This window comes from Mustela putorius, unplaced genomic scaffold (genome assembly GCF_011764305.1).
Source record: "Mustela putorius furo isolate JIRA1106 unplaced genomic scaffold, ASM1176430v1.1 tig00003859_pilon_pilon_pilon, whole genome shotgun sequence".
Taxonomy (NCBI): Eukaryota; Metazoa; Chordata; class Mammalia; order Carnivora; family Mustelidae; genus Mustela; species Mustela putorius.
The window spans coordinates 30,643,831-30,671,414 of record NW_025422011.1 but is presented as its reverse complement, the minus strand read 5'-3'; the positions used below and the strand labels follow the sequence as shown (position 1 = coordinate 30,671,414).

Below are 27,584 nucleotides of genomic sequence, written 5' to 3'. Positions count from 1 at the left end.
TGTAAAATAAGGAGTTTAATTGGATGTCTAAACGTCCATCAGCTTTAAATATTATAATTCTGTGTCATATGTGATGAATTACATGATTGATGGTTTCATAACTGTCAAGTAAAGTATATTGCTCATAGTTAATTTTAACTTTTTTTTTTAGGTTCTGAAACTTTGTTATTCATTTTTGACTAATTGAATGGGTACTTGATGTAATTGTTACAAGTAAAAATAGATTACATAGAATTCAGAGTTTTATATATTTAGTTTTCTGATTATAATATGGGGTTCTGGGAGCTTGCTTTATGGGTGTTTTAAAAGAAAGTAAAATGCAGTTATCAGAGGGGCTCACTAATACTAGAGCACAAAGGGCAGGTATGAACATAGGTATTTTTACAAAATTTTAAAAACATACTGTAAGTCATACTGTTTGTTATACTTTATTATAGTGTGCTATATGATTTGGAAACAAATGTCATAAATTGACAGACCATTGATGGTTATATCTTATTCAGTATTAGTTTAAGTTCAGAAAATCCATATCCTGATACATTGAATAAGCACCTGTTAATATTGCAGATTCGTGGGGCACCTGCGTGGCTCAGTGGGTTAAAGCTTCTGCCTTCGGCTCTGGTCATGATCCCGGGGTCCTGGGATTGAGTTCCACATGGGGTTCTCTGCTCAGCAGGGAGCCTGCTTCCTCCTCTCTCTCTCTCTCTCTTTCTGCCTGCCTCTCTGCCTACTTGTGATCTCTGTCAAATAAATAAAATCTTTTAAAAAAAAGTAATGCAGATTTTTTTATCACAGAATTTGTATTTGTATATGTATATGTACAACATAGAGTGTAGTTACAATTTTTTATGCTTTGAACTGAACTTTTATAGCAAGTACAAAGTTGTTTTTTAGAAAATTCATATATGAAGATTTGAATTTAGAAAGCAGGTTAAAGCAGATAGTGATTATTAGCAAACTCCTTTTTTTTTTTTTTAAGATTTTATTTATTTATTTGACAGAGAGATCACAAGTAGGCAGAGAGGCAGAAGGTGGGGGGTGCAGGAAGCAGGTTCTGCGCTGAGGAGAGAGCCCATTGTGGGGTTCAATCCCAGGACCCTGAGACCGTCACCCGAGCAAAAGGCAGAGGCCCAACCCACTGAGCCACCCAGGCACCTCAGACTTCTTTTAAATAGTAAAAGCCCTTGCATTAAAATCTTTTAAAATTTAAAATCAGTTTGGAAAATTTTGAAACTTTCAAAATCAATTTTTAGAAATTTATTTAAAAGTTTTAAGGCCATACTTTATACTTCCAGTAGCAGAAGCTATGTATTATGAAATTATTTTCCTGCTTTATTTTGTTTAGCAAATTCCCTTAAAGACTTAGACTTTCCTCTTCTGTGGTTCATTTTTGGTAGTAAATATTATAGATTAGCCATTTCCATTTTTTAGCTAAGCAGAATCTTGCATATAAATCTGCCCTTTGTTTGTTCCTATATACTTATTGGTCTTTATTCATGTTCATATGGAATCTTTATGATTTTCTGAAGTAATATTCCTGACCAATCTCCTCAAATCTTTGGGCATATTTGTTTTCTTTGAGTATATTAACAAGAGGAACAAAATTCTATTTTTTTTTTTTAAACTGGAACAAATCCTACATATATGGAAGAGATTTCTTTTGAGAAATTTGAGCCTACAGTATAATTTCACACTGGTGAAAAGGTAGGGTTAAGAAGATGGAACTATTTGGGAGAAGTTGTAGAGAGATACTAGTGGGAATGGAGTTGAGGAAAATTGGATCTAAGAAAGTCTTATATTTTTGTTGGTAATGGAGTTTGTATCATTTTCTGATTATAATGATTTATAGAGATGTTTTGTTTAGAATGGCTTAACTGTTAGAAATGCTAAATAGCAAGAGGATGGGGAAATGTGATATATTTGAATGATTTACTTTACTGTAACTACAGTTTTCATCCACATTAAAATGGAAACAGGAAATGACTAATTCTTGAGAAGCCAAAAATTGAAAAAATGACTAAAAAATTGTAATTTGATTCATGTTAAATTTGATAATGTCTTTACCCTTAATTCTCTTCTATTTATATACTCATTCCTAAATTAAATATTGGAAATACACTGAATAAAAAGTTCATGATCAGGTTTTTTTTAAAGTATGATTAAAATTTTTATATTTGGGAACTCAGCTTCTTGGCAGTTAACTTCTGTAGTTAACAGTTTTTAAGTAAACAAAGTGAGTTTTAAATTCTGAAAATAAATTTTGTTATAAGGGCATCTTAAGGAGTACTAGGTCAGTTATAGCCATTCTCTAATCGTTTACTGCCCGTCATCAGTATTGTAGTATTATTCAGGAAATAGGACATGTTTACTATTAAATTTTTAGCTTACCTATGTATATATTTTTAGTCATGTGATTACTTCCTATTTGATTAACCATCTTTTAATGTGAACTTTTAAGTTGAATAAATAATCTCTTTATTTTGATATTCAAATTACTCTGGACTTGGCACGTGAGAACACTTTCAGCTGGCTCCTGTGTCCTTTTGACATGTCTCACCATTCTTGGAGTACTACCTTACTTTCTGGCAGTGCAGGATATTCCAAGCTTTTGATTGTACTTTTCCAACCCTAACACTAAGATCAGTCCTTTGGAAAAAGATCTCTGAGTCCTTTTGGTGGAGAATGGTATTGAGAAATCACGATCTGGGGATTAGATGTGTTTATTGTTAACTGTTAGAAATGCTAAATAGCAAGAGGATGGGGAAATGTGATATATTTGAATATTTACTTTATTGTAACTAAATTTAAAAAATTTTTTAAATTTTGGTAAAATATACATAAGATATACTTAACCAGTTTTAGGTGTACTTTTTTTTTTTTTTAGATTTTATTTATTTATTCGGCAGACAGAGAAAGAGGAAGAAGCAGGCTCCCCGCTGAGCAGAGAGTCGGACATGGGGCTTGATTCCAGGACCCTGAGATCACGATGATCTGAGCCGAAGGCAGAGGCTTTAACCCACTGAGCCACCCAGGCGCCCCTTAAGTGTACAGTTTGTTAGCATTAAGTACATTTGCATTGTTCTACTCACCATCATCCATCCACAGAAATCTTTTAATCTTGGAAAACTGTACCCATTAGCAATAACTCCCTATTCCCCTACCCTCCCACCCTCACCCCCTCAACCTCTGGCAACTACCATTCTGTTTGAATTGGAATTCTGTTTGAATTCTAGGTACCTCATATAAGTGGAATCCTATAGTATTTGTTTTTTTTGTGTGTGTGACAGGCTTATTTCACTTAGTATCATTTCCTCAAACTTCATCCACGTTATAGTTTGTGTCAGTATTGCCATCCTTTTTAAGGCTGAATAATATACCATTGTATTTATGTATATATGTAGATACACACTACACACACACAAACATACATAACACCTTTATAGTCCCTAATATTTAATCATTTAATATATCTATATCTGTATAAATATTTGCTTCCATCTTTTGGCTGTTATGAACAATGCTTCTGTGAACATGGGTGTGTAGCTATCTATGAGTCCCTGCTTTCAGTTCTTTTCGTTACATACCTGGAAGAGAAATTGCCAGATCAGTGGACAGTTTTAGCGCTTACAGCAGGTCATATATTTGGAAAACTTATAAGCTGAAATGATGTAAGTTGAATTTTATTTTGCAGCATACTTGTGGATTTGACTAAGAGTTAATGATGTCTAGCTTTTTGTGGAAATAACCCAAACATCACATTGAGTTAACTCTAAATTATTTTATAGTATAGAGTATATATATTATATATTATATAGTATATAGTATACAGTTTTACACAGTGTGTTGATCGAGCAGTGCTCATTAATTATACTTATTTAAAATAGCACTTACACATTACCATAGAATATATCATTTTTAATACAAATGATTTCTTTCTATTATTATCATTTCTGTTTTGAGAACTTCCTTTAACTATTCTTTTAGGGTAGGTTTGCTAACAACAAATCTTTTAGTTTTCCTTCATCTGAAAATGTCTTTATTTCCCCTTCATTCCTGAAGGATATTTTCACTGACTATAGAATTCTAGCCTGACAATTCTTTTCTTTCAGTTCTTGGAAATATTGTGGAAAATACCTACTTTTGTGATATTTGACAAGAAATCTGCTACATTTGAATTGGGTTTTTTTTCCTTTGTAGATAAGATGTTGTTTCTATTTTCAAAAGCTTTCTGTTTCTCTTTAGTTTCCAAGGAGTTGTCTTATGATGTGTCTTGACATGAATTGCTTTGGATTTAATCTGTTTGGGATTCATTCAGCTTCCTGAATGTGTAGGTTTATGCCTCTTGCCAAATTTGAGGAGTTTTCAGCCATTATTTCTTCAGTTAGTTTTTTATGTCCACCCCCTTTCCCCTTTCCCTCCAGGACTTGGTTGACATGAATGTTAGTTAGGTCTTTTGTTATGGTCCTATGGATATTGAGAATGACTTTTTGGGGTCTTTTTTCTTTATTGTTCAGATAAAAATGTCTGCTGTTCTTATCTTCTGGGTCACTGATCCTTACCCTCCTTATCTGCATTCTGCTATTGAGCCCATTTAGTGAGTTTTAATTTTAGTTTTTTTGTGATTTCTTTGCTGAGACTTTCTGGTTTTGTTTTGTTTTCATATGTTTCATGTGTATTTATAATTGTTGAACATTTTTATGACCACTGCTTTACAATCCTTGTCAGATAATTCCAACATTTGTGTCATCTTGATGTTGGCATCTATTGATTCTCTTTTCTCATTCAAGTTGAAATTTTCTTGGTTCTTGGTATGACAGGTGACTTCAGTTTATCATGGACATTTGGGGTATATTACGAAACTCTGAATCATACTTAAACGTCTGATGTAACAGAGGTCTGACACCATGCCAACAGGAGAAAGGGTGTACTCCTTCATTACTGAGAGGTGGGGATGGAAGTCCAGGTTCCTCATCTACCTTAATTTACAGCCTGGGGTGGTGCCTTATTATTCCTGGGTGGGGATGAAGTTCAGGTTCACCTTAAACTTCTGTGGATTGGGGAGAGGGAGAGTCACTTTGTTCTTTCTGCCTTGAGGCGTTCACTGATAGAGAAGTGAGGAGGTACTTCTTAACCATTGGGCTGTGATGAAAGTCCCACTGCCCACTTGGTTTTTTTGTAATGCCGCTCTGGTGGAAGAGTGTGGGAGGGAAGGGAGTGCCTTAGACAATTTAAGAGTGGAAATCTCTTGGACCTTGATGGTGGGAGTGGAGGCAGAGTTATTTTTTTCTTCCCCTGTAATGTTTGGCTGTAGTATGATTAGTGTCTAAAAGTTGTCAGACTGTCCCTTTTCTGACCCTTTAGCTAGAGAAATGCAGTCTTATCTTGGGGCATTTTCAGTCTGCTGTATTAGACAAAGAGAAATCCAGGGAATTAACCACCATGTCCTTCATTCTTAGGGTCCTGAGTCTCTACCCAGTCTGTTTCCTCTTCACTTTTCAGTGTCTTCTTATCTTTAATACATAATGCTTTTAGTTGTATTTAGCAGGTGGAATAAAAAGATGTGTATCTACTCCCTCTTGTCCCAGAAATGGAAGTGTTAGCTATTTTAATGTGTAGAATGTTATGTGTGGCTTTAAGACTATAAGTGACATTCATTTTTTTTAACCACTATCTAAATGAATACTATTTTTTAAAAATATCCTTTTAAGAGGCTTCCACTCTTCCTCTGGCCTCTGTTTTTCCAGATAAATATTACTTGAAGTAGAAGAATCTTACTAGTAGTTAATTATTGTAAGTTTTCTGATTTTTGCTCTCTTTAGTTCCTTTAACTGTTTTCCTGTGTACTACTCTCACATCACCAACAGTCTGCATATTATCTGTTAATGGTACCTGATCTTGATTGTGCTAGTTTTTATTGTTTGTTTTCTGTAGATACATCATTCTGTTTGTTGTACACACTGAGTATCGTTTTTTGAAATTCCCCTAGATATCTTTTCCATGTGTACTGCTGCCTAGGAAAATTGCTTTTGTTTTCTTATTGTGCGCTTGTAATTGAGCAGGTAGGTGTTTTGTCTCTTCTGTTTGAGAGGATAGGAGTAAGCTAACACTTTAAAAATTTTACTTAATATGTAAGGTGACTAAATTTGGCAAGATTATTTCTTATGATTTACATATAAATTACAAAAAGAAGTACATGTGCAATGCTAAATATTTGGAAACCCCAAAAAACATTAAAGGGAAAAACACAGCTAGCTCTAACCCTCAAAGACAGTACTGTTAATACTTTGAGATGATTCTTTAATTCTGAAATTTTCCCTTCCTTTTCCTTTACAATATAGACTTTTTTAATTAATTATTTTTATTAACATATAAGGTATTATTTGCCCCAGGGGTGCAGGTCTGTGAATCGTCAGGCTAGCACACTTCACAGCACTCACCATATGCACAATATAGACTCTTAATGTTTTAAGGCTAGCATTGTTTTTCTTCATATTTTAAGGCTAGCATTGTTTTTTAGCAATATCTTGGTTATTTTTTCTTTTCCGCATTTCTCATATAATGTTATTTTAAAATATTTATTTATTTATTAGACAGAGATCCCAAGTAGGCAGAGAGGCAGGCTGATAGAGAGGAAGGGAAGCAGGCTCCCTGCTGAGCAAAGAGCCTGAAGCGGGGCTCCATCTCAGGACCCTGGGATCATGACCTGAGCCAAAGGCAGAGGCTTCAACCCACTGAGCCACCCAGGCACTCCTCATATAATGTTATTTTTAAAGACTGCATGGTATCCCATTGCATGTATTTATTATAATTTTCCTATAAATTATTTTCTTTTTTGGCTAGACAGCTTTTGGTAGATTCTTATATTTACAGTAACATTCTGCTGAGTATCCTTTTATATTCACATCTGTGCATTCATTGACTAAACCCTTGGATGGATTCTTAAAGGTAGAATTGGTGGATTATCACCTATGTCTTGTTACTTTTTGGATGAAAAGAATGAGTTTATTTCTCTTTAAATTTTTTGTTTTGGCCATATCTATTGAGATAGGTTTTAAATTGATACTTTTTATTGTATTAACTACTCCTTAGATTTTTCTTTAAATTTGATCATCTTTATTCGTGGCTTTGTTTAGGTAATTACTTAAAATGTTGAATACAACAGGACCAAAGATAGATAATCTTTTGGCATAATTTTTTAGTTGTGGTTTCAATTAAGAGTTATAATTGCTACTGTACATTTTATGCGTATCAGTGTTGTGGGTGACTTTGTCAGTGTGCTTTATTAAGGTCAAGATTTTTTGTGTCTTTCATGTATGTTGATTTATCAGTCCTACTGTCAAAAATAAGATGTGGAGTGCCTGGGTGGCTCATTTGGTTAAGTGTCTGTCTCTTGTTTTTGGCTCAGAGCATGATCTTAGGGTCGTGAGATAGAGCGTGGAGCTTGCTTAAGATTCTCTCTCTCTCCCCTTTTTCTTCTGTTCCTCCCTTCCCCCTGCTTCCAGGTGTACACTCTCTCAGAGGAAATATTTTATTTTTTAACAAAATATTTTTAATATTTAATAAAATATTTTGTCATACATTTAATTTAAATTCAATTAGCCAAGATGTAGAACTTCATATATATAGAGTTCAGCAATTCATCAGTTGCATACAACACCCAGTGCTTATCACATCATGTGCACTCCCTAATGCTTGTCACCCAGTTACCCCATTCTCCCCACCAACCTCCCCTCTAAATAAGATATGTTTTTAAAAAAGTAAGATGTGCATTGTTCATAGTAAATTAATTTAAACTTAGTCATCTGTTTTGTTCCTATTTTGATTTTATTATGAAGAATAGAATACAAAAAATGAATATATTAAGTACGGTATAAAGAATAATAACAAAATACCCAGGCATCTTTTTCAGAATATAAAACATTACCAGTACAACAGAAATGCTGTGTAACTCATTTCTCAGTTGGGTCCCTCCCTCTACCGCCATTGTAAATTTTTAATAACCATGTTTTCCTTTTGTTTCACTACCTGCTATGTTAATAAACAATAAAATGGCTACTTTGTATATTTTTGAGCTTTGTGTGAATTAGAATGATTTTGTGGCTGTTAATCTGTGTCATACATTTTGCTGTGACTTGGCTGTTTTACTTTGTTTTTGAGATACTTCCATGTTAACATAGGTAATAGTTCATTCATTTTGATTGTTACATAATCTTCTGTTCTATGAATATACTACAATTTATCATTGAAGGACATTTAGGATGTTTACAGTTTTGTGCCATTTTGAGAAATGGTACTATAACATTTCTGAACATATCTTGTTCAAGAGTTTCTTTAGGAGGTAGATGATGGCTGGCTGGTTGGCTGGCCAGATATAGATAGATCAGATATAGATACATTGATCAAATATAGATAGATAGATAGATAGATAGATGGATGCTCCTAGTGATGAGATTGATGGAATGTAGGATAAACATTTTCAGATTTATAAGTTATGTCAAAACTGTTTTCCAAGGGTTCCATTAGTTTACATCCCCACTAACGGTGAGTGAGAGTTGTTGGTTTTAGTCTTTTTCACTTACTAATAATACTGTGCATTGAAAAAATTCTTTGTGAGCTAATTCTTTCCTGAGAATGAAAATCTCCTGTTCGTGTCTTTGGCCAATTTTCCATTTGATTGTCTTTCTGTATTGATTTGTGGAATTTATTATTATCTTTGGATACCAGCTCTAGTTGTATTTGTTTTAAATGTCCGTTCCCAATTTATTGTTTATTTTTCACCCTTTTAATTTTTTAAAATTGAGAAGTCCAAAATTGATTGTAATCAATCTTATTCTGTGTGTGTGTGTGTGTGTGTGTGTGTTTAAAGGTTTTATTTATTCATTTGACAGAGGGAGACACAGAGAGGGAACACAGGCAGGAGGGGGAGTGGGAGAGGGAGAAGAGAAGCCGGCTTCCCGCCGAGTAGAGACCCTGATACAGTGCTCAACCCCAGGACTCTGGGATCATGACCTGAGCTGAAGGCAGATGACTTAACAACTGAGCCACCCATGCGCCCCTCTTTTTGTGTTTTTTATTTACTTAAAAATTTTCTTTCCTATCCTAAGATTTTAAAAGTTATATTACCTTTTAAAGGATGTATTGTGGGGTGCCTGGTTGACTGAGTCTGTTGTTAAGTGTTGTATTCTTGATTTCAGGGTTGTGATCTCAGGGTTGCGAGGTTGAGCCTTTTGTCAGGCTCCACGTTGGGCATGGGGGTCGCTTGGATTCTCTTGCTCCCTCATCCTCTGTCCCCCCGCAACCCCCTCTAAAAAATTTAAGTAGGTAAAGTGTTTATAGTTTTGGCTTTCTTATTTGGGCTTTTAATTCATCTGGGATTATTTTTTTTTAATGAGGTATGCATCAAATTTCTCTGGGTTCCTTTTTCTTTGTATACCTATGTATCCCAAGATCATTTACTGAAAAGTTTATTCTTTCTTTAGTCAAATATATATATGTGTGTGTGTGTGTGTGTGTGTGTGTGTGTGTATCTGGCTCTGTTTCAGAGAAAACATGCTGTACCAATACCACCACCCTAATTCCTATAGTTTCTTATTAATTTTTAATTTTTAGTATCTGGTAGGACAAGCCCTCAGCCCTGTTATACAGGAGTGTCTTGGCTCTTCTTGTAACTTTGTACATTCATACAGATTTCAGACTAGTCACGCCATACATCCAGTAAACACACACACACACACACATACACGCACGTGGTTGGAATTTTGATTGCAGTTACACTGAACCTATAAATTGGTTTAGGGAAAGTTGACTTCTTTACAATATTGAGTCTTCCAGTTGATAAACATGATACATGTTTCATTAATCTTATAATTTATTCAGATCTTATTAATTTCTTACAAAGATTTTATAATTTTTCCATAAAAATCTTTTAAAAAGTTTTGATTACTTCTATTTGAGTATTTTGCATTTTAAGATGCTATTGTAAATGGTATTTTATTGGATTTTAAATTTATTGCTGACATGTTTTGTTAATGACACAGTTACTTTCATAAGCTATTATTGATAGTAATTTATATGTAAATTATTTGGGTTTTCTAGATAGACAATCATGGCATCTGTGTATAATGATCATATTCTTTCTTTCTAATCCATTTAGGTTGCTTTTCATTCTCTTGCTTATTGTACTGTGCCTCCAGTAGAATGTTGATCACAGGTAGTGACTAGTGTGCAACCTTGTTTTCTTCCTAAAGTGAAAGCTTTCAGCATTTCATCATTAACTATGTTTGCCATAAAATTTTGTGGATGCATCTTATTAAGTTAAGGAGATTCTCCTTCTGTCTTGTTATGCAATTATCATGAAAAGATGTTTAATTTTTTTCAAGTTGCTTTTCTGTATTGTATGTATTCTCTCAATCTGTTACAGTGTGGCATTATATAAATTGATATTTCCAATGTTAAATGGACATAGTTATGATATATTAAGCTTTAATATATTGCTGGATTTAATATCCTAAAACTTTTTTTCAGATTTTTGCAGTTGTTTTCATAAGTGACATGGTTTATAATTTTTCTTTTTTATGCTGGTCTTCTTAAAGTTTACTATTACACGAGCCTTCTATGATTTAGAGAGCATCCCTCATCCATAACTGTGAACATTTTCTGTAAAAGTTGAATTATCTTTGAGTATTTGGGAAATATCCAGGTCTGGAATTTTTTTCTGTTCTTAGAGTCTTAACTACTGATTCAGTGTGTTTAATGGGTTAGCACATTTGTGGTTTTCTTTATTTCTGGGAGTTTATCCATTTTATTATGTTTTCTAGATATGCTGATTTGCAGATATTTCCTACTGTTCCATGGATTGACTTCTTGCTCTATTGTCCTTTGATACACAAAAGTTAAATTTTGATGAAATCCAGTTTATCTGTTTTTGTTGTTGTCTCTACTTTTGGTATCATAGCCAAGAAATCATTGCCATACCCAAAGTTATGAAGCTTTTCTGTTGTTTTCTTTTAAGAGTCTTATAGTTTTAGCTCATATTTCGTTTTTTGATCCATTTTGAGTTAATTTGGTAGGCATTTCTTTTTATATTTCACTTGCTTTGTTAAAGAGAAAATAATTAACTCTGGGACCACAGTGTAAACATTGAGTAGAAAGCATACTGCCCAGGAGGGAACCAAATCCAGTATAGGAGGTGCAAGTGCGAGTAAGACTCAAGGCCCAGGAGAGTGAAAATGGCCGTTTTTATAAACCTAAAATCCGTGAGTAGTCTCCATCCCATATTAGATAAGCAAAGTCTCTGCATACCTCTGATTTTCTGGCAGTATACGAACTAACTGTCTGGCATTGTACATTTATTGAGTTTGTGGTGGTTTTTCCAGAAAATTGTTTTCATGGTGGACATGATTATGGTGCCACATGATTGTGGTAGTAGTAGTAGTTTAGTACAAATTAGGTAAGCTTCATCGTCATCAGCCTAGGTGGCCCAATCAGAATTCATTACCTTCCCTCTAGGATCACTTTTCTTTCTGCCTATAATACTTTTTTTGAGGGGTTACTGTGAAATACAATTCTCTATATATTATAAATAGAAAGACAGGAAACATGGTGTCTTTCTTCATGTCTTTCAGTAAAGTTCTAAAGTATGTGATGCCCCAAACTTCTGTAGCTTTTGTGATGATGAGGATCCAAGCCTCTTAGGGGTCTATGAATTGACCTGCCTCAAGTGAGTGATTCTCAACTTGTAGTCTCATGTGTTTGCAGTCAGGTGTTTACTGGGATTTTAGCCCTCAGAAAAAATTCTTGGGTGAGAAAAAACGTCGATTACCTCAGCAGAGGAAGTGTGACCAAGGAAGAGAATACTGTTTTTAAAATGTCTTTAACAAGGATCTGCTGATCACAAAAATCTCTACTTTTGCATTCCTGAAAGACACTTGCTATATCTGGGCTAACAGTTGTTTGTTTTTCTCCTCCAGAACATTAAAGGTGTGCTAAACTTCTGGTTTCTGTTTCTCCTGTTGAGAAATCAGGTGTCAGTCTAATTATTGTTTATATTAAGGTAATCTATCATTTTTCTGGCTGCATTTAAACTATTTTTATTTATTTTGCTTAACATTTATTGGGTTTCTTCAATCTGATTTGGTGATCAGTTCTTGTAAATTCTTAGCCATTATCTAAATATTTCCTCTACTTCCATTCTTTTCACTGAATGTATATTAGATCTTCTTACTATATCCTTCATATCTCTTAATGCCCTCATGTTTTACATCTCTGTGTCAATAAAAGTTGAGGAAATTTTAGTTTTGATGTGGCGTTCATTAATTCTTTTTTCAAGTATTTTAAATACACTGCTAGACTTCATGTTTTTAATTTCTGCTGTATTCTTTTCTAAGACTCTTGTTCAGTACTTTTAAAAGCCTGCTGATTGCTAACATCTACTTACAGTTTCAAAGCTCTCTTTTATTTTTTGAAGCATATTAAACATAATCTTACATAATGTGACTGGTAGTTTCAATATTGAAACTTTTCATGTGTGTCATCTGCTGTATATTTGCTGACTCTCACTCGTGGTACCTTTTTCCTTATGTAATAAGTGATTTTTAAAAAGTGATTTGAGCTGTTCTTCTTTTAGAATTATGAAAAAAAAATTTAAGATTTTATTTATTTATTTGACAGAGAAAGAGAGATCACAGGTAGGCAGAGAGGCAGAGAGAGGGGGAAGCAGGTTCCCCGCTGAGCAGAGAGCCTGATGCAGGCCTCAATCCCAGGACCCTGAAATCATGACCTGAGCCGAAGGCAGAGGCTTAACCCACTGAGCCACACAGGTGCTCAGAATTATGAATATTTTTATGGAAATTATTTGAGCTTTGGGATACAGGTGAGTTCTCCGGGGTGGGGGGGGGTGATTGATTCTGTCATGTATTTGAGAAATACTACTATTTTAGAACCATTTTCACTGTAATTCTTGGCTTGGAGTTTTTCATACCACTCAGACAGTGTGAATTGGAGCTGCAAATCAGCATGAAGGCCAACTTGTGACTACACATTCTCAGGAGTAGCCACTCCACATTCTACCTCCATTCAGTGTCAAGGTTTAAAATAAGCAATTCTCTTTGTCTATATAAGAGAGAGGTAGAAGAGTAGTATAAAACTACTAATAAGTACGACTTACTATTTTTTAAATTAACCTTTTTATTTTGAGATAACTGTAGACTCAATTATACATAATTGAGGTAACCATACTCTTTACCCTGTCTCTCCCACTAGTAGCATCTTATAAAACTATAGTACATGGTGCCTGGGTGGCTCAGTGGGTTAAAGCCTCTGCCTTCAGCTCCGGTCATGATCTCAGGTTCTTGGGATTGAGCCCCACATGGAGCTCTCTGCTCAGCAGGGGGCCTGCTTCCTCTCTCTCTCTGCCTGTCTTTCTGCTTACTTGTGATCTAGGTCTGCCAAATAAATGAATAAAATCTTTAAGAAAAAAAAAACTATAATACGATATCACAACCAAGATACTGTCATCGATACAGCCAAGATACAGAACATTTTCATCTTCATAAGGATTTCTCATGTTGCCCTTTTATAACCTCATGCACTTCCCACTGCCAAGCCTTCTTTAATCTCTTGCAGTCAGTAATTTGTTCTTCATTTTTGTACTTGGTCATTTAAAAAAATGTTGTGTAAATGAAGACTTACTGTATACAGACCCTCAGACTTGGCTTTTTAGACTTAATATATGTTTCTCAGGAGTTTATCCAGGTTTTTGCATGTATCAGTAGCAGATTCCTTTTAATTGCTTAGTAATATGGATGGATGGATGTGCCACAGTTTGTTTAGCCATTTAGCTATTTAAGTACTTCTGGATTGTTTGCAGTTTCTGACTGTTAATGAATAAAGCTGCTGTAAAAACTGATGTATAGGTTATTGTATGAATGTAATTCTTCATTTCTCTGTGATAATTGTTGAACAGGGCAGTTGCTGTTTTGTATGGTAGTGCATCATTAGTTTTTGAGAAATTACCAAACTAGAGAGCTGTACCATTTTATATTCCCAACAGGAAAAGTATACAAGATCCAGGTTTTTTTTGCATCTTTGGCAGCATTTGATGTTATCACTATTTTAAATTTTAGCCATCCTGGTAAGTGTGTGGTATTATCTCATTATGATTTTAATTTGCATTTCCCTAATGGCTAGTGATATTGACCATCTTTTCATGTGCTTGTTATCTGTTATGCCCTTTGTTGAAATGTCACACGATTTTTGCTTAGGTTCTAATTTTTTGGGGGGAGTGGTTAGGTGCTCGGAGTTCTTTATAGTCTAGATATTAATTCTTTGTCAGTTATGTTGTTTGAAATATTTCCTCCCAGTCTGTAGCTTGTCTTTTCATCCATACAGAGTCTTTGTAAAATAGACTTTTTCAACTTCAATGATATTTATCAAATTATCCTATTATAGATCATGCTTTTGATATCATCTGAGAACTCTGCCTAGCCTTAGCTTTGGAAGATTTTCTCGTTATTTTTTCCTCCCTAAAAGTTTTATAGTTTTAAATGTTTATGATCCATACTCAGTTAATTTTTATATAATTATATAATTATTATATAATTATATAATTGAGGATTATTTTTTTGCATATGAATGGCCATTTGTTCCAGTATTGTTTATTAAAAAGACTATCATTCCTCCATGAGTTGTTTTTGTAAATCTAGTCAGGAATCAGTTGTGCATATTTGTATCCCTCTCTGTTGTGTTCTGTTGATCTATAGTACTATATAGTGAGTCTTGAAATTGGGTAGACTGATTTCTCCCACTTTGTTCCTTTGGCTATTTTAGCTTCTTTGCCTCTCTGTATAAATTTTAGAATAATCTTGTCTGGATCTTCAAAAAAACTTACTGGCATTTTCATAGGGCTTGTTTTGAAACTGTTTATCTATTTGGGGAGAATTGGAAATTTTTAGTGTGTTGAATCTTGCAATTTAAGAAGATATCATATTTCTCTGTTTGTATTCAGATTTTCTGTTAATCCCATTGTGAGCAGAGAACACTCTCTGTAGGATTTCAGTTCTTTTAAATTTAAGTTTGTTTTATGGCCGAGAATGTGCTCTGTCTTGGTATGTGTTCCATGCACATTGGAAGAGAAAGTATATTCTGTACTTGTCAGTTGAAATGTTTTTTAAATGTTTAAATGTTGATTAAATCTTTTTGGTTGATGGTACTATTTTTTTCTGTCTTTGCTGATTTTCCTTGTAGTTCTAGCAATTGTGAAGAGAGAGGTGTTGAAATCTAACTATAATTGTAGATTTACTTAATTTTTCTTTTTGTTTTACCAGTTTTGACTTCACACATTTTGCTACTCTGTTGTTTAGTTCATACACATGTAGGATTGCGGTCTTCTTGGTGCGCAGACTCTTTTATCATAATTATGTAATTTTTTTTTCTGTGTGATAATTTTCTTTGTTCTGAAGTCTACTTTATCTGATACTAATTTTTAAAATAGCTCTTGCTCTTGGTTAATGATTACATGGTATATGGTTTCTTTCTTTTGCTTTCATATAAAGTACTTTGTATGATATATATGATAAGTACTTAAAATATTTTATATATCATATATTTGAAAATATATATTACGTGTGTGTGTGTGTGTATAATATATGTGTGTGTAGGGATGGTGAGTTTCTTAGAGATAGCATATTGTTGGGCCATGTTTTTTAATCCATACTGCCAATATCTATCTTTTACTTGATATATTTAGATATTTTATATTTAATGTAATGATAAATATGTTAGAGCTTAAGTCCGTCATTTTATTTTGTGTTTTCTATTCTCTGGGTTTCATTTTTATGTTGTCTTTTTTTTTTTTTTCTGTTGTCTTTTACTTGCATTCCTTTGCATTGTTTGAACTTTTTTAAAAATTCCATTTTGGTTTATCTATAGTGATTTTGATTATATCCTTTATGATAGCTTTTTTAGTGATTCCTCTAGGTATTACCTTATATATACCAACTTACCACAGTCTACTGGTTCAGTTAAATGCAGTTATCAGTTCAGTTGAAATGCAGAATTCTTACTTCTTTATGTCTGTTTGTCTTTCCTTATTTATAATATAATGGTGTTAGGCATTTCTTCTACATATCTGTAACCATATCAAGCAGATTTTTCATTTTTATGTCAACTGCCAAATATTTAATAAAAACTCAAGAGGAGAAGGAAAGTGTGTGGTAGCTGCCTTATTTTGCATACTGTCTCCTTTATTCCTTCCTGATGTTCTGAGGTTCTTAGATCATTTCCTTTTTGTTAGAGAAATTTCTTTATCCATTCCATTAGGGTAGTTTTACTGGAGACAAATTCTTTTAGTTTTCCTTTATCTAAGAGTGTCTTGAATTCTGAATGATCCACTTTCTGGATCATTCCTGAAGGACCTTTTTTTTTTTTTCAGTTATGATTCCTGGTTAACCATTATTTTCTATAAACACCTGAAAAATATTGTGCACCTTCTGGGCTTTATGGGTTTTGTTCCACTTTTTGTTTGTTTTTTGTTTGTTTGTTTGTGTATATGTTACTTTTTCCTCTGTGTTTCTCGCTCTCTTTTTTTTTTTTTTTTTTTTTGAGATTTAAGTATAGTTGACACAATGTTTCATTAGTTCCAGGGGTACAACATAGTGATTTTGATTATGCATTATGCTGTATCACCACAAGTGTAGCTACCATCTGTCCCATACACTGCTGTTACAGTATCATTGACTGTATTCCTTATGCTGTGCTTTGTATTCCTGTGATTTACTCATTCCATAACTGGAAGCATGTATCTTCCACTCCCCACAATAAAATGGGTTAAACCATTTTGCTTACTCTCCCACCTCCCTCCCCTCTGTCAGCCATCAGTTCTCTGTATTTTTAGGTCTGACTTGGCTTTTTGCTTGTTTACTTATTATTTTAAGATTCCACTTTGTCTTTCTTAGTCTGACTTATTTCACTTAGCATAATGCTCTCTAGGTTCATGCTTGTTGTCTCAAATTATGCAATATCATCAAACAAAACACTAATACGAAAATATATGTGCATCCCTATGCTTGTTGCAATTATTTACATTAGCCAAGGTGTGGAAACAACCTAAGTGCCCATCAATAGATGAATGGATAAAGAAGGTGTGTGTGTGTGTATACACAGGAATATTATGAAACCATAGGAAAGATGAAATCTGTGTCTCATTTTTCATATTTCTTTTGCTTTATTTTCAGGTTTATTAATTTTTTATTCAGTGTACCTAGTCTGTTATTCCTATCCATTATTTCGTTCATCTCAGATATTGAACTTTTTCATTCTTAGAAATTTGAGTTGGGGGATGCCTGGGTGGCTCAGTTGGTTAAGCCGCTGCCTTAGGCTCAGGTCAAGATCAGGATCCTGGGATCAAGTCCCACATCGGGCTCCTGGTTCGACAGGAAGCCTGCTTCTCTCTCTGCCTCTGCCTGCCACTCTGCTGCCTGCTTGTGCGCTCTCTCTCTCTCATATATACACACAAATAAATAAATACAATATTTAAAAAAATTTTTTTGAGTTTGATCTTTTTACTGTCTTCCATCTTTTTTTATTAACATACTCATTTACCTTTTTTTCTTTAAGATTTTATTTTATTTTAAATAATCTGTATACCTATTGTGGGGCTTGAACTCATGACCCTGAGGTCAGGAGTCACATGGTCTACTGACCCAGCCAGCTGATGTCCCACTTATCTGCTGTCTTGAAATATAGAACAAAGTTATAAACTTTTTATATTCTTGTCTACTAATTCTATCATCTGTATCATTTCTGAGTTGGTTTTTATTGATTGATCCATTATAGTTTCTTGCTTTTTTTACATGCCTATTTATGTTTGTTTGGCTATCAGACATTGTGAATTAGACCATGATGGGTGCTGGGTATTTTTTATTCCCTTAAGTGTGTTCTTGAGCTTTGTTTTTGAATGCGTTTAATTTACTTGTCAACAGTTTGATCTTGCCTTTCAGCTTTGTAAGATTGGGTCAGAGTAGTTTGTAAACTAAGACTAATTTGGTCCTACTACTGAGACAGTACTCCTTGAGTTCTCCTATCTGATGCCTTGTGTTTTATAGTTTTTTTCATTCTGGCTGGTGGGCACTGAAACAAGCTGTGAGGGTTCTTTCCTATGGCTCCTTCCCCAGCCTCAGGTAGGGTAGTTGTTCACATGCACTTGCTGTTAACTACTTCACCAAATACTCAAGGAGAGTATTATGCTAAGCTCCAGACTTCTGGAGCTTGCTGTTTGCACAGCTTTCCTTTCTTCAGTATTCTGCTTTGTAAATTTTAGCTGAAGTGGGGTTCTTGGACTTCTACCTCAACTCTTCAACTCAGGAAATTGCTGGACTCTACCTGAATTCTCCCTCCCTGCACTGTAGTCTGGAAGGTAGCTCATCATGTTTGTTTTGCCTTCACAGTGATCACTGCCCTGTGTTGCTTGTTTAATGCTATCAAAAATTATTTTTTTCATATATTTCGTGTAGTTTTTTAGTTGTCTAAGATGGGGAGGGTAAGTCCAGTCTGTTATTTCATCTTGGCTCATAATGGAAGTTTCTTGGAGATAGACAATAAACAAGTAAAATTTAAACATATCAAGTGGCCAAAAATTCTGTGGGGGAACCTGAAGCAAGCAAGGGCGATGTAAATTATCAAGAGGATTGTAATTTTAAAAAGAATGATGTGAAACAGACCAAATTGAGAAATGGACTGTTCTGATGGTCATATGCTGTGTAACAGCCTGCTCCCAAACGTAATGATTTTTTCTCATGAATATGCTATTTAAGAAGGGCTGGGCTGGGACTGCTCATTTCCGCTCAGTTAGGCATCACCTGGGCAGCTAAAAGGTTGGGGACTGGAGTCGTCTGAATGTTTTGTCACATGTATGGTGGTTCATGCTGGTTGCCAACTGGGATCTCATTTGGGCTGTGGCTAGAACATCTACACATGAATTTCCTATGTGGCTACTTGGCTACCACACAGCATAGTGGCCATGTTCCAAGGACAAGCATCTGATAGAGAGCCAGGAAGAAGCTGTGTTCCCCTTTCTACCCTGGTCTTGAAAGTCATATTGTACATCGCAGGAGGTCACTAAGACTGACCCATAGTTAAGGGGACTGGAATTAGACTCCTGTTCTTGCTGGGAGGTGTGTCAAAGAATCTGTGGACATACTTTGAAGCCATTGCAATGATACTTGAACAAAGGAAGTAAGGACTTCAGAGGAAGAACATTCTAAACAGAATGGACAGAAATGCAAAGACTCTGAGGTTGGTGGATACCTGATGGATTAGATTTGTTTATGATTGAGTTCCCACTGTAAAATGGCAGCTCCCTGAGGGCAAGGGCTTTGTTTACTGCTATTTTCTGAGCAACTAGTTGGTTGACAGATAGTTGCAGTTCAGTTCTTATTTGTGGAAGAGATAGCCTTTTGGGACCATGTAGTAAAAATCCTAAAAATGAGTATATAACCTTTGATCTAGTAATTCTTTGGGAAATTATCTTTAGGAAGAAAATTCTACTCTAAGCAAAGCTGTAGTAAAAATTTGAAGGTGTCTAAATGCCCATTAATAACCGGTCAGTTAAATGAATTATGGTTTTCTATATAATGGAATGCTACGTAGAAAGTAAAAACTAAATATTTCATTTAAAAGTAAAAACACTTTCAGAGCAGAATTCAAATGATGGTGTACAGAGTGAGCTTATTTGGTTAATAATTAACAGTCTCCCTAATAAATAAATGTATAGAATGGAGAGAGATCTGGTAGGTTGTATACCAAATTGTTAATAATTGCTGTAGGGGTTATTTTAGAGTTGCTTGTTAAACGTTATGTACTGCTATAATTAAAGAAATATATTTCTTTTTTCTTTCTTTTTTTTTTTTTTAAGAGGTTAGATTCTTTTTTTTTGACAGAGAGAGATCCAAGTTGGCAAAGAGGCAGGCAGAGAGAGGGGGGGAAGCAGATTCCCTGCTGAGCAGAGAGCAGATGTGGGGCTGGATCCCAGGACCTTGAGATCATGAGCTGAGTCGAAGGCAGAGGCTTAACCCACTGAGCTACCCAGGTGCCCCCAAAGAAATATATTTCTATTGTAAAAGCAAATAGAGGAAATTTTTTAAATAAATAATAGTATCCAAGTTACTGTGAGTTATAAAAACCTTTTAAAATAATACATTGGTCTGTCTTTTTATTAATTAAGGTGAGGGAAAATGAGATTTGTACAGGAAAAAGTATACAAGATTTTTCAGAGATTATCTCTTGATTATAGATTATGTTTATTTCCTTTTGCATATTTCTATATTTCCTCAATCGGAAAAATAAGCTCGTCTCATAATAAGGAAAATATTTACATTAAAGAAAATAGCTGTAGATAATAGTGTTAAGCAGCCTTACTTGAAGATTATTAATCACGTGGAAAATTCCAAATTTACAAACCAGCTAAATCAGGGATCTCAAGGTTTCCCCGCAAAATTCCTTTAATGTACTCTAAATACTATGTGACTTAGGAAGAGAAAGACAAAATACTGTCTGATCTCACTTAACATGTGGAATCTAAAAAGAAAAAAAGAGCTCATGGAAACAAACTGGTGTTTGCCAGAGGAAGAGAGTAGAGGAAATAGGTGAAGGTGGTCAAAATGCATAGACTCCCAGATGTAAGATAAGTAAGTCCTGGGTATGTCATGGGCAGCGCAGTGACTGTAGTAGGTACTGCACTATGTATTCGAAAGTTGCTAAGAGAGTAGGTCTTAAAAGTTGTCACCAGTAGGAGGAAAACATTGTCACTGTGTGAAAGGATGGATGTTAATTAAGCTTATTGGGTAATCATTTTGCAATGTTTATAAACCTTTATGAGGTATACTTCAAATTATTACAGTGTTAGGTGTTAATTATATGTCAGTAAAACTGGGAAAAATATGTGGCTTAGAACATTTGATTTACACATAATTCTAAAGCTACTACTCTTTGTTAAAATGTGGGGTTTTTTTTTTCCCGTGCTAATATTAATCTTTATCACTGTAGCACGGGTTTTCAGTAACCTTACAAGAGTAATTGAGGCCTAAGGTAAAATTTACAAATGTAGTTTAGGAATAAAATCCTAGGTGGTGTGCTACTTTAATACATATTTGTTATAAAAATGTCTTAAGCTTAATTGTTCTCATTTCACTCTCTTACCTCTTTATTTTAAAGAAATAATTTGTAATTCATTTTGTTCTTATATACCATAGGATGTGTTTTGGAGGTGCAGACAAAATATCTTTGATGAAATGAAGAAGAAATTTTTACAGGTAGACTGCTGATGTAATTGCTTTAGTATGATAATCAGCAGAACAAGTAACAGCATGTTAGTATTTTTATTTAATAACAAGGCATGGCTTAAGTTTTATGCTTGTTTGGCTTATTTTATTTCTACCTGATTTTAATAAGAAGAAAGTCACCTTAAATGAATGTTTCTAGATAGTCCCTTGTTTTTAACATGTGAGTGAGGGAGAAAACATATAAAAACTATAGGACCCTTTGTTTTGACTTTCAGTTTTTTATACAGATATATTTTCATTTTCTGAAGTATTAATAATGCTGGGATGAAATCATTTAATAATTTACAAAGTCAGATCCCAAAAATCTTACTTTAATAATTAAAACTATTACCTTTCCAGCAGCCTGAATGCACTATGAAACTAAACTTTGTGATGTGTAGCATCCTATCCTAATTTTTACTTAATACCTCATATTCCTCAGGTCCCTTCAACTCTGTAGTTTTCTTCAAGGTGCTTCCTCTGAATGGGACCACTTAGGAAAAGATAATATAATATTGTGGAGTTTGATGGGTGGGGAGGGGGTAGTAGAATGAAGTGGAAGGAGGATCTTAAAAATAAAAAATTTTTTAAAATGTAAGTTAGGACATCCTTCACTGCCCCAGTTATTGTCACTTGTTAAAGTAAAAATGCAAATCTGAATGAGGTTGATAAATCTAACAAATTTCAATCAGCAAAAATACTCACATTCCCTAGTTCTCTTTTTTAACCTATGGCAGTATTAGCTGTGGATGACCAGAGGGTAATGTGCTAAGACCGATCTTCTTACTCCTAGCAGCTCCTGTATCAAGAAACAGATAAAACGTTTGTGCATGTGTGTTGTTTGCAGCCACAATACTAATCTTTGTAATAACTCTGGAAAGAAGGAAGTCTTAAAAGAAAATGCATTGACTATTAAATTTAGAGGTAAAGAGGTCCCTTTGTAATGTTTTAATATTCTTTATATTTGTTTTTTTCTTAGAAAAAAATCTGAAGTTTGGTAATTTGAATTTGGCTTGATATTGTTTTCTACATGCTAATACCATTCTGAATGTATGCCATCAGTTATACACACTGCCTTTTAAGTAAGAAGTACTGAGGAAGTGTTTTTTTCTGAAACAAGAATTATGGTGTTAATTTTAGAGAATTCAGATTTGAACTTAAAACTATTAGGAATGCCAGGAAAAGGAAATGACACGACTTAAGAGGTGAACATGCTATCAAGCAGGCTCTGAGATCCTCAGACAGAACTATCTCATGTCTCTACAGGATGTCGCTAGCAGTGAAACTATCTTTATAAGAAAATATGTTTAGAGTGCTTTTATCCCACTGTGTTTTATCTCTTATAAATAAGACTGTGGTTTAATCCTTTTTTTCTTTTTTACTCTTTTTTCAAGGATTCTTTCTTCAGACTTTGTTAGGTAATCTAGCTTTGTTTCTGCAGTGAGCATAGATAGGCAGACAGAACAGTCTCTTAGCATGCACAGTGTTATTGTAACTGTTATTGACTTTCCCCTTATTCTCACAAGTGTAATAATGCTATGAGTTGTCCATAAAATAAATAGTTTTAATTTTATAATTTATGCCTTTTCTATAACTGGCTAGATTTTCTGTGTAGGGAACTCTGTGCCCGTGTAATAGCTCACCTAAGATACATTAAATATTTGCCCATGTGGAACATGCTTTAGACTTTTCTAAAACTTTGCCTTTATTTTTCCTGTTTTCTCTTATTCTTTATGAAATTCTTTGAACTAAAAAATTGTGCTCGCTTCCCTAAATTATGACATATCCTCAGATGTCTTACCTTATTGTTGGGCATAGTATTTAAATGGGCAGCCTCCCTCCTACTACCAACACCACCATTACTACATCCTTTCCACCTAGTGCTCAGGTGTGCTTCAATGTGTTTAAGTGTATTTTTGTTATCTCTTGCTATAGAACAGTCTAAAACAACTAGTTTATTCATAATTAAGTGGGATGGGATTTGGGCAGAGGCTCAGCTGGTTAGTTTCTCTGCTCCATATAGCATCATCGGGGATCATTATTTGGCTGCATTTAGCTCGTGTCTGGCTTTGGATAGAATGTACAAGAAGGCTTTTCTCCATTATTGGGCACTCCGGTGCTCCACTAAATGCTTTCTCTTCTTGTGGGTTGTTAGGGCTTCCTTGTAGCATGGTGGTCCCAGGGTAAGTGGATTTTTTTTTTTCTCATAAGAGGGAATCTTCTAAGAGCAGAAAGCAAAAGCTGCTAATTTTTTAAAATCCCGCCTTAAATCACACAGTGTCACATCTAGTACATTCTGTTGATCCTAGCTGGTTACTAGACCTGTCCAGATTCATGGGCAAAGGAAAAAGAAAATGAGTGGCAAAGACTTTGTAACTATTTTTCATTTAGCTCAGGGTGATACTGCTTTTCCCTTTGGGCTTAAGTGGAATCAACCAGCGGCAGAGCTCCAAAGAAGAAAGGTAGCTCTGCTATTTTACCAATTCTAAGAAGCACCTTTTACATTTAAATGTTGTGTAAATCTGCATGTTTAATATAATATTATAGAGGGATTTTTTTCTTCTTTTTTTGGAAAACTGTTGTAAAGTTATTGTTATACTTATTGATATCTGAGAATTAAAAAATAATTCTTTTTCTTAGCATTTCCCAGATTGGGGGGATATAAGGGAACAAAGAGACTTCACATGAGTGTGATTAGTGTTGGCAGTAGTGCTATAAAAAATTTGAATGTAGTCCATGGATGATAGCCATATATTAAATTTAAAGTAACAAGTCAGAATGTAGACTATGAAGTAATTAAGATTTATAAGTGGCCTTATAGAAGTCTTAGAGCCTTAAAGAAGAGCAAAGCTTTTTGTTTGTTTCAGTTATTCTAGAATTGAATTCAAGAATAAGGTGTGATTGGCCCAGAAATTCTGCTTAGAGGAATTTTAAGGAAATGGAAAAATGCACAAAGTTTTATGTAGGTGTTCATCACAGTATTATTACCAAAGTATAATAAAGTCTGCTTGAGCCAGTAAAATGGAACTGATAGAACAAATTATTATTAATCCATGTAATAAAATACTACTCAACTGTTAAAAATGATGTTAGAAAAAGTTTGGCAGGAAAAGGTTATATGATATGAGTAAAGAAAGAAATGACAAAATAGCAAGTATTCTAACCCAGTGTGTGTGTTCAAGAGTATGCATGTATATATGTGCATGTGTGTATATGCACAAAATATTTGGAAGGATGTGCTCCAAAATGTTAATTATATCTGTGTGTTAAGAGTTACAGATGAATTGTTTTTTCCTTTATAGCCTCCTATTTAAAAAGTTCTTTATATGCAATATACAGAAAAGAAAGCCATTGACATTCAGAAGAATGAAAGGCACACCTGAGTTTAAATTTTGTGTTTACTATAGTACATTTAGTCTTCAGATGAGATTTCTTTGGGGATAATTTCCCCACATTTTTGGGTGGAAAGAGAGAAGGTATAGGAGTGTGTATACCTTGTGCTGACATATTTGGGGAAAGAACCAGGAATGGCTAATGTCTGGTCATACAATGTTGCTATATCACTATTCTGATGTATACAGATGTATTCTGATGTAAATCACTCCAGATTTCTTAATTCTTTGGTAAGGTAATCTTCCTTGCACCATAAGCTCCAACCTATCTGAGTTTTGTCTATTTATTTACTTACTAGTTTTTGATGCAGTGTTCCAAGATTCTTTATGTACAACACCCAGTGTTAATCTGAAGTTTTAAAATCTGGCCCTATGGTATTTTATACCTGGAAATCTTGAATTTACTTCTGAAGTATACTGTCGAAATTATGAAAATGGATCTTTTGTATTTGAAATTTATTTATTTTTTTTAAGATTTTATTTATTTATTTATTTGACAGAGATCACAAGCAGGCAGAGAGGTAGGCAGAGAGAGGAGGAAGCAGGCTCCATGCTGAGCAGAGAGCCCGATGCGGAGCTCGATTCCAGGACCCTGGAATCGTGACCGGAGCCAAAGGCAGAGGCTTTATTTAACCCACTGAGCCACCCAGGCGCCCCTGAAATTTATTTTGAATTGTTCATTCTTTTACTGTAAATCAGAGTTTTAAAAGGCCCACTCTTAATGTTTCTCAGCTTAGGATTAAAAGATGTAAAAACAACCATATGTGTTAATATAACACCTTAAATTTTTTTGTTTTTTTTTTTAAAGATTTTATTTATTTATTTGACAGACAGAGATCACAAGTAGGCAGAGAGGCAAGCAGAGAGAGAGAGAGAGAGAGAGAAGCAGGTTCCCCGCTGAGCTGAGAGCCCAATGTGGGACTCTATCCTAGGATCCTGGGATCATGACCTAAGCTGAAAGCAGAGGCTTTAACCCACTGAGCCACTCCGGTGCCCCTATAACACCTTAAGTTTTTAGGTGAAGGCTTTTTTCCTCCTTTCTTAGAAGCTTATTAGTAATGTTCTTTTTTATTATCCTGTTTATCTTATAGAAATATATTTTCCTTTTCATTTTTAAGTGGATTTTTGTTTATAATTAAATATTTTGATTTGTCCAAAATATCATGGTAGCCAATCTGTTTTAAACGTTACACTTCTTTTGTAGAATTTATTTCTGTTCTAAACTACTAGGATTAACCTTAATTTAAATAATCTCTTGCAAATCCAAAATTATATATAGCAGAAACAAATTATAATTGTATTACTCTACCAAACAAACCAGAAAACCTTGTGTCTATCCTGTCTTCAGCACTAGTCAGTGGTAATTATTATTTTTAAATGGGTAATACAGAAGCAACAAAAGGATGAAGTTGATCTTAACTGTGAAAGAGAAGGAAAGAAATAAATTATTGCATACAGCACCAGTTTGTACAGGTCATATTTCTGTAAAGCCTATTATGGGGATGGCGAGACATACCCCCAAATAAACGACTGCTGCACTTCATTTTGAGAGGAAAGAATGAGATTTATAAAATCAGATTTGCTTGCTATTTTGGATTGACGGAAGAGAAGAAGAGAAAAAGTTAAGCTTCTCCTGAAGGTGTTGTCATAATCTTGTGTAAGATTTTGATTGCTCCAGGCAAAAGTAAGGAGAAAGGGGATGGCTCAAGAAATAATTTTTTAAAAAGTGGAATTGGGGGCACCTGGGTGGCTCAGTGGGTTAAGCCGCTGCCTTCGGCTCAGGTCATGATCCCAGTGTCCTGGGATCAATTCCCGCATCGGGCTCTCTGCTCAGCAGGGAGCCTGCTTCCCTCTCTCTCTCTCTCTGCCTGCCTCTCTGCCTACTTGTGATCTCTCTCTGTCAAATAAATAAATAAAATCTTAAAAAAATAAAAATAAAAAGTGGAATTGATAGAATTTGGGGATTATGTGAGGTGAAGAAGAGGAAGGAGATGAGGAAGGTTCCAGAACTCTAGTTTCAGCAGTCAGTGGATAATGGTGCCATTCATAGAGTTTGGCATTATAAAAAAAGGAGGGAAAGAATTTCTTGCATTCAAGTATCTGATGCAGCCTGCTACCACTGTGGAGAATTGAAAAGGAGAGCAGTGTCCTTCAACAGCTTGAAAGGGAAGCCAGAGCCTCTCTGAGAAAGTCCCTTTGAAAACTTTTAGTCTTGATAATCATTAAGTTATGTGCTAGATGAATAAAAAAGGAAGGAGCGTTTGTGATCCTAACTTCCATATACATTGGTAATGGAAAAGTTTTTTCCCTTTGTTTTCCTTATCTGCCTCTGCTGGCTGATCTGTTTAAATGAGCTTGTCAGCTCCTAGCACGTTGATCAATGGGGCCTTTAGACATGTCTATAGGTATAGTAGTGTAAAGATCAGGAGGCCTTGTTGCCTGTGTCTCTTAGTTAGGGATTTGCAAGTTCAGACAATTCTTATAGTTCCCTTTCTGTTTCTTCAGGAAACCCAGAAATGGTTGATTTGACTGTGCTAGTGCGGTAATGATACAATTTTAAATATCAGATTTTATTACTTTCAACTGAAAATTGCTCAAGTATACTGTCTTCTTGGCTTGTTGACCATTGAGGTACAGCCTTAAAAGGCAAAAGCAAATACCCACAAGAATGTTGATTCTTAAATATGCCACAGTTTTTCCCCAAAACAAACATGTATGGTACTGTCTGTGTTTGGCGTATCCATTACATATGTTTCAGACATAACAAAGCAGTAATACTAGCTAGGAGAAAATAATATTTTGTGGGTTATTTTCATATTTAATCATAGAAAATATGGCTAATTATAATTTTGTTTTTCTTTAAAGATAAATGATGTTT

The 27,584-nt window shown here is 34.5% G+C and overlaps 1 protein-coding gene across 5 annotated transcripts in view; it reads left to right on the top strand.

Annotated features, from left to right (window-relative positions):
- USP47 (ubiquitin specific peptidase 47) overlaps positions 1-27,584 on the top strand; it is a 111,219-nt gene that overhangs the window by 17,160 nt on the left and 66,475 nt on the right. For 2 of the 5 annotated variants that reach the window (XM_045065817.1, XM_045065816.1), the window contains exon 2: positions 21,246-21,305. The exons of the other annotated variants lie outside the window; for them this stretch is intronic. In XM_045065817.1, coding sequence (XP_044921752.1) covers positions 21,246-21,305 — 60 coding nt within the window. The remainder of the gene's footprint in view (positions 1-21,245; positions 21,306-27,584) is intronic. 5 annotated transcript variants of the gene reach the window in all.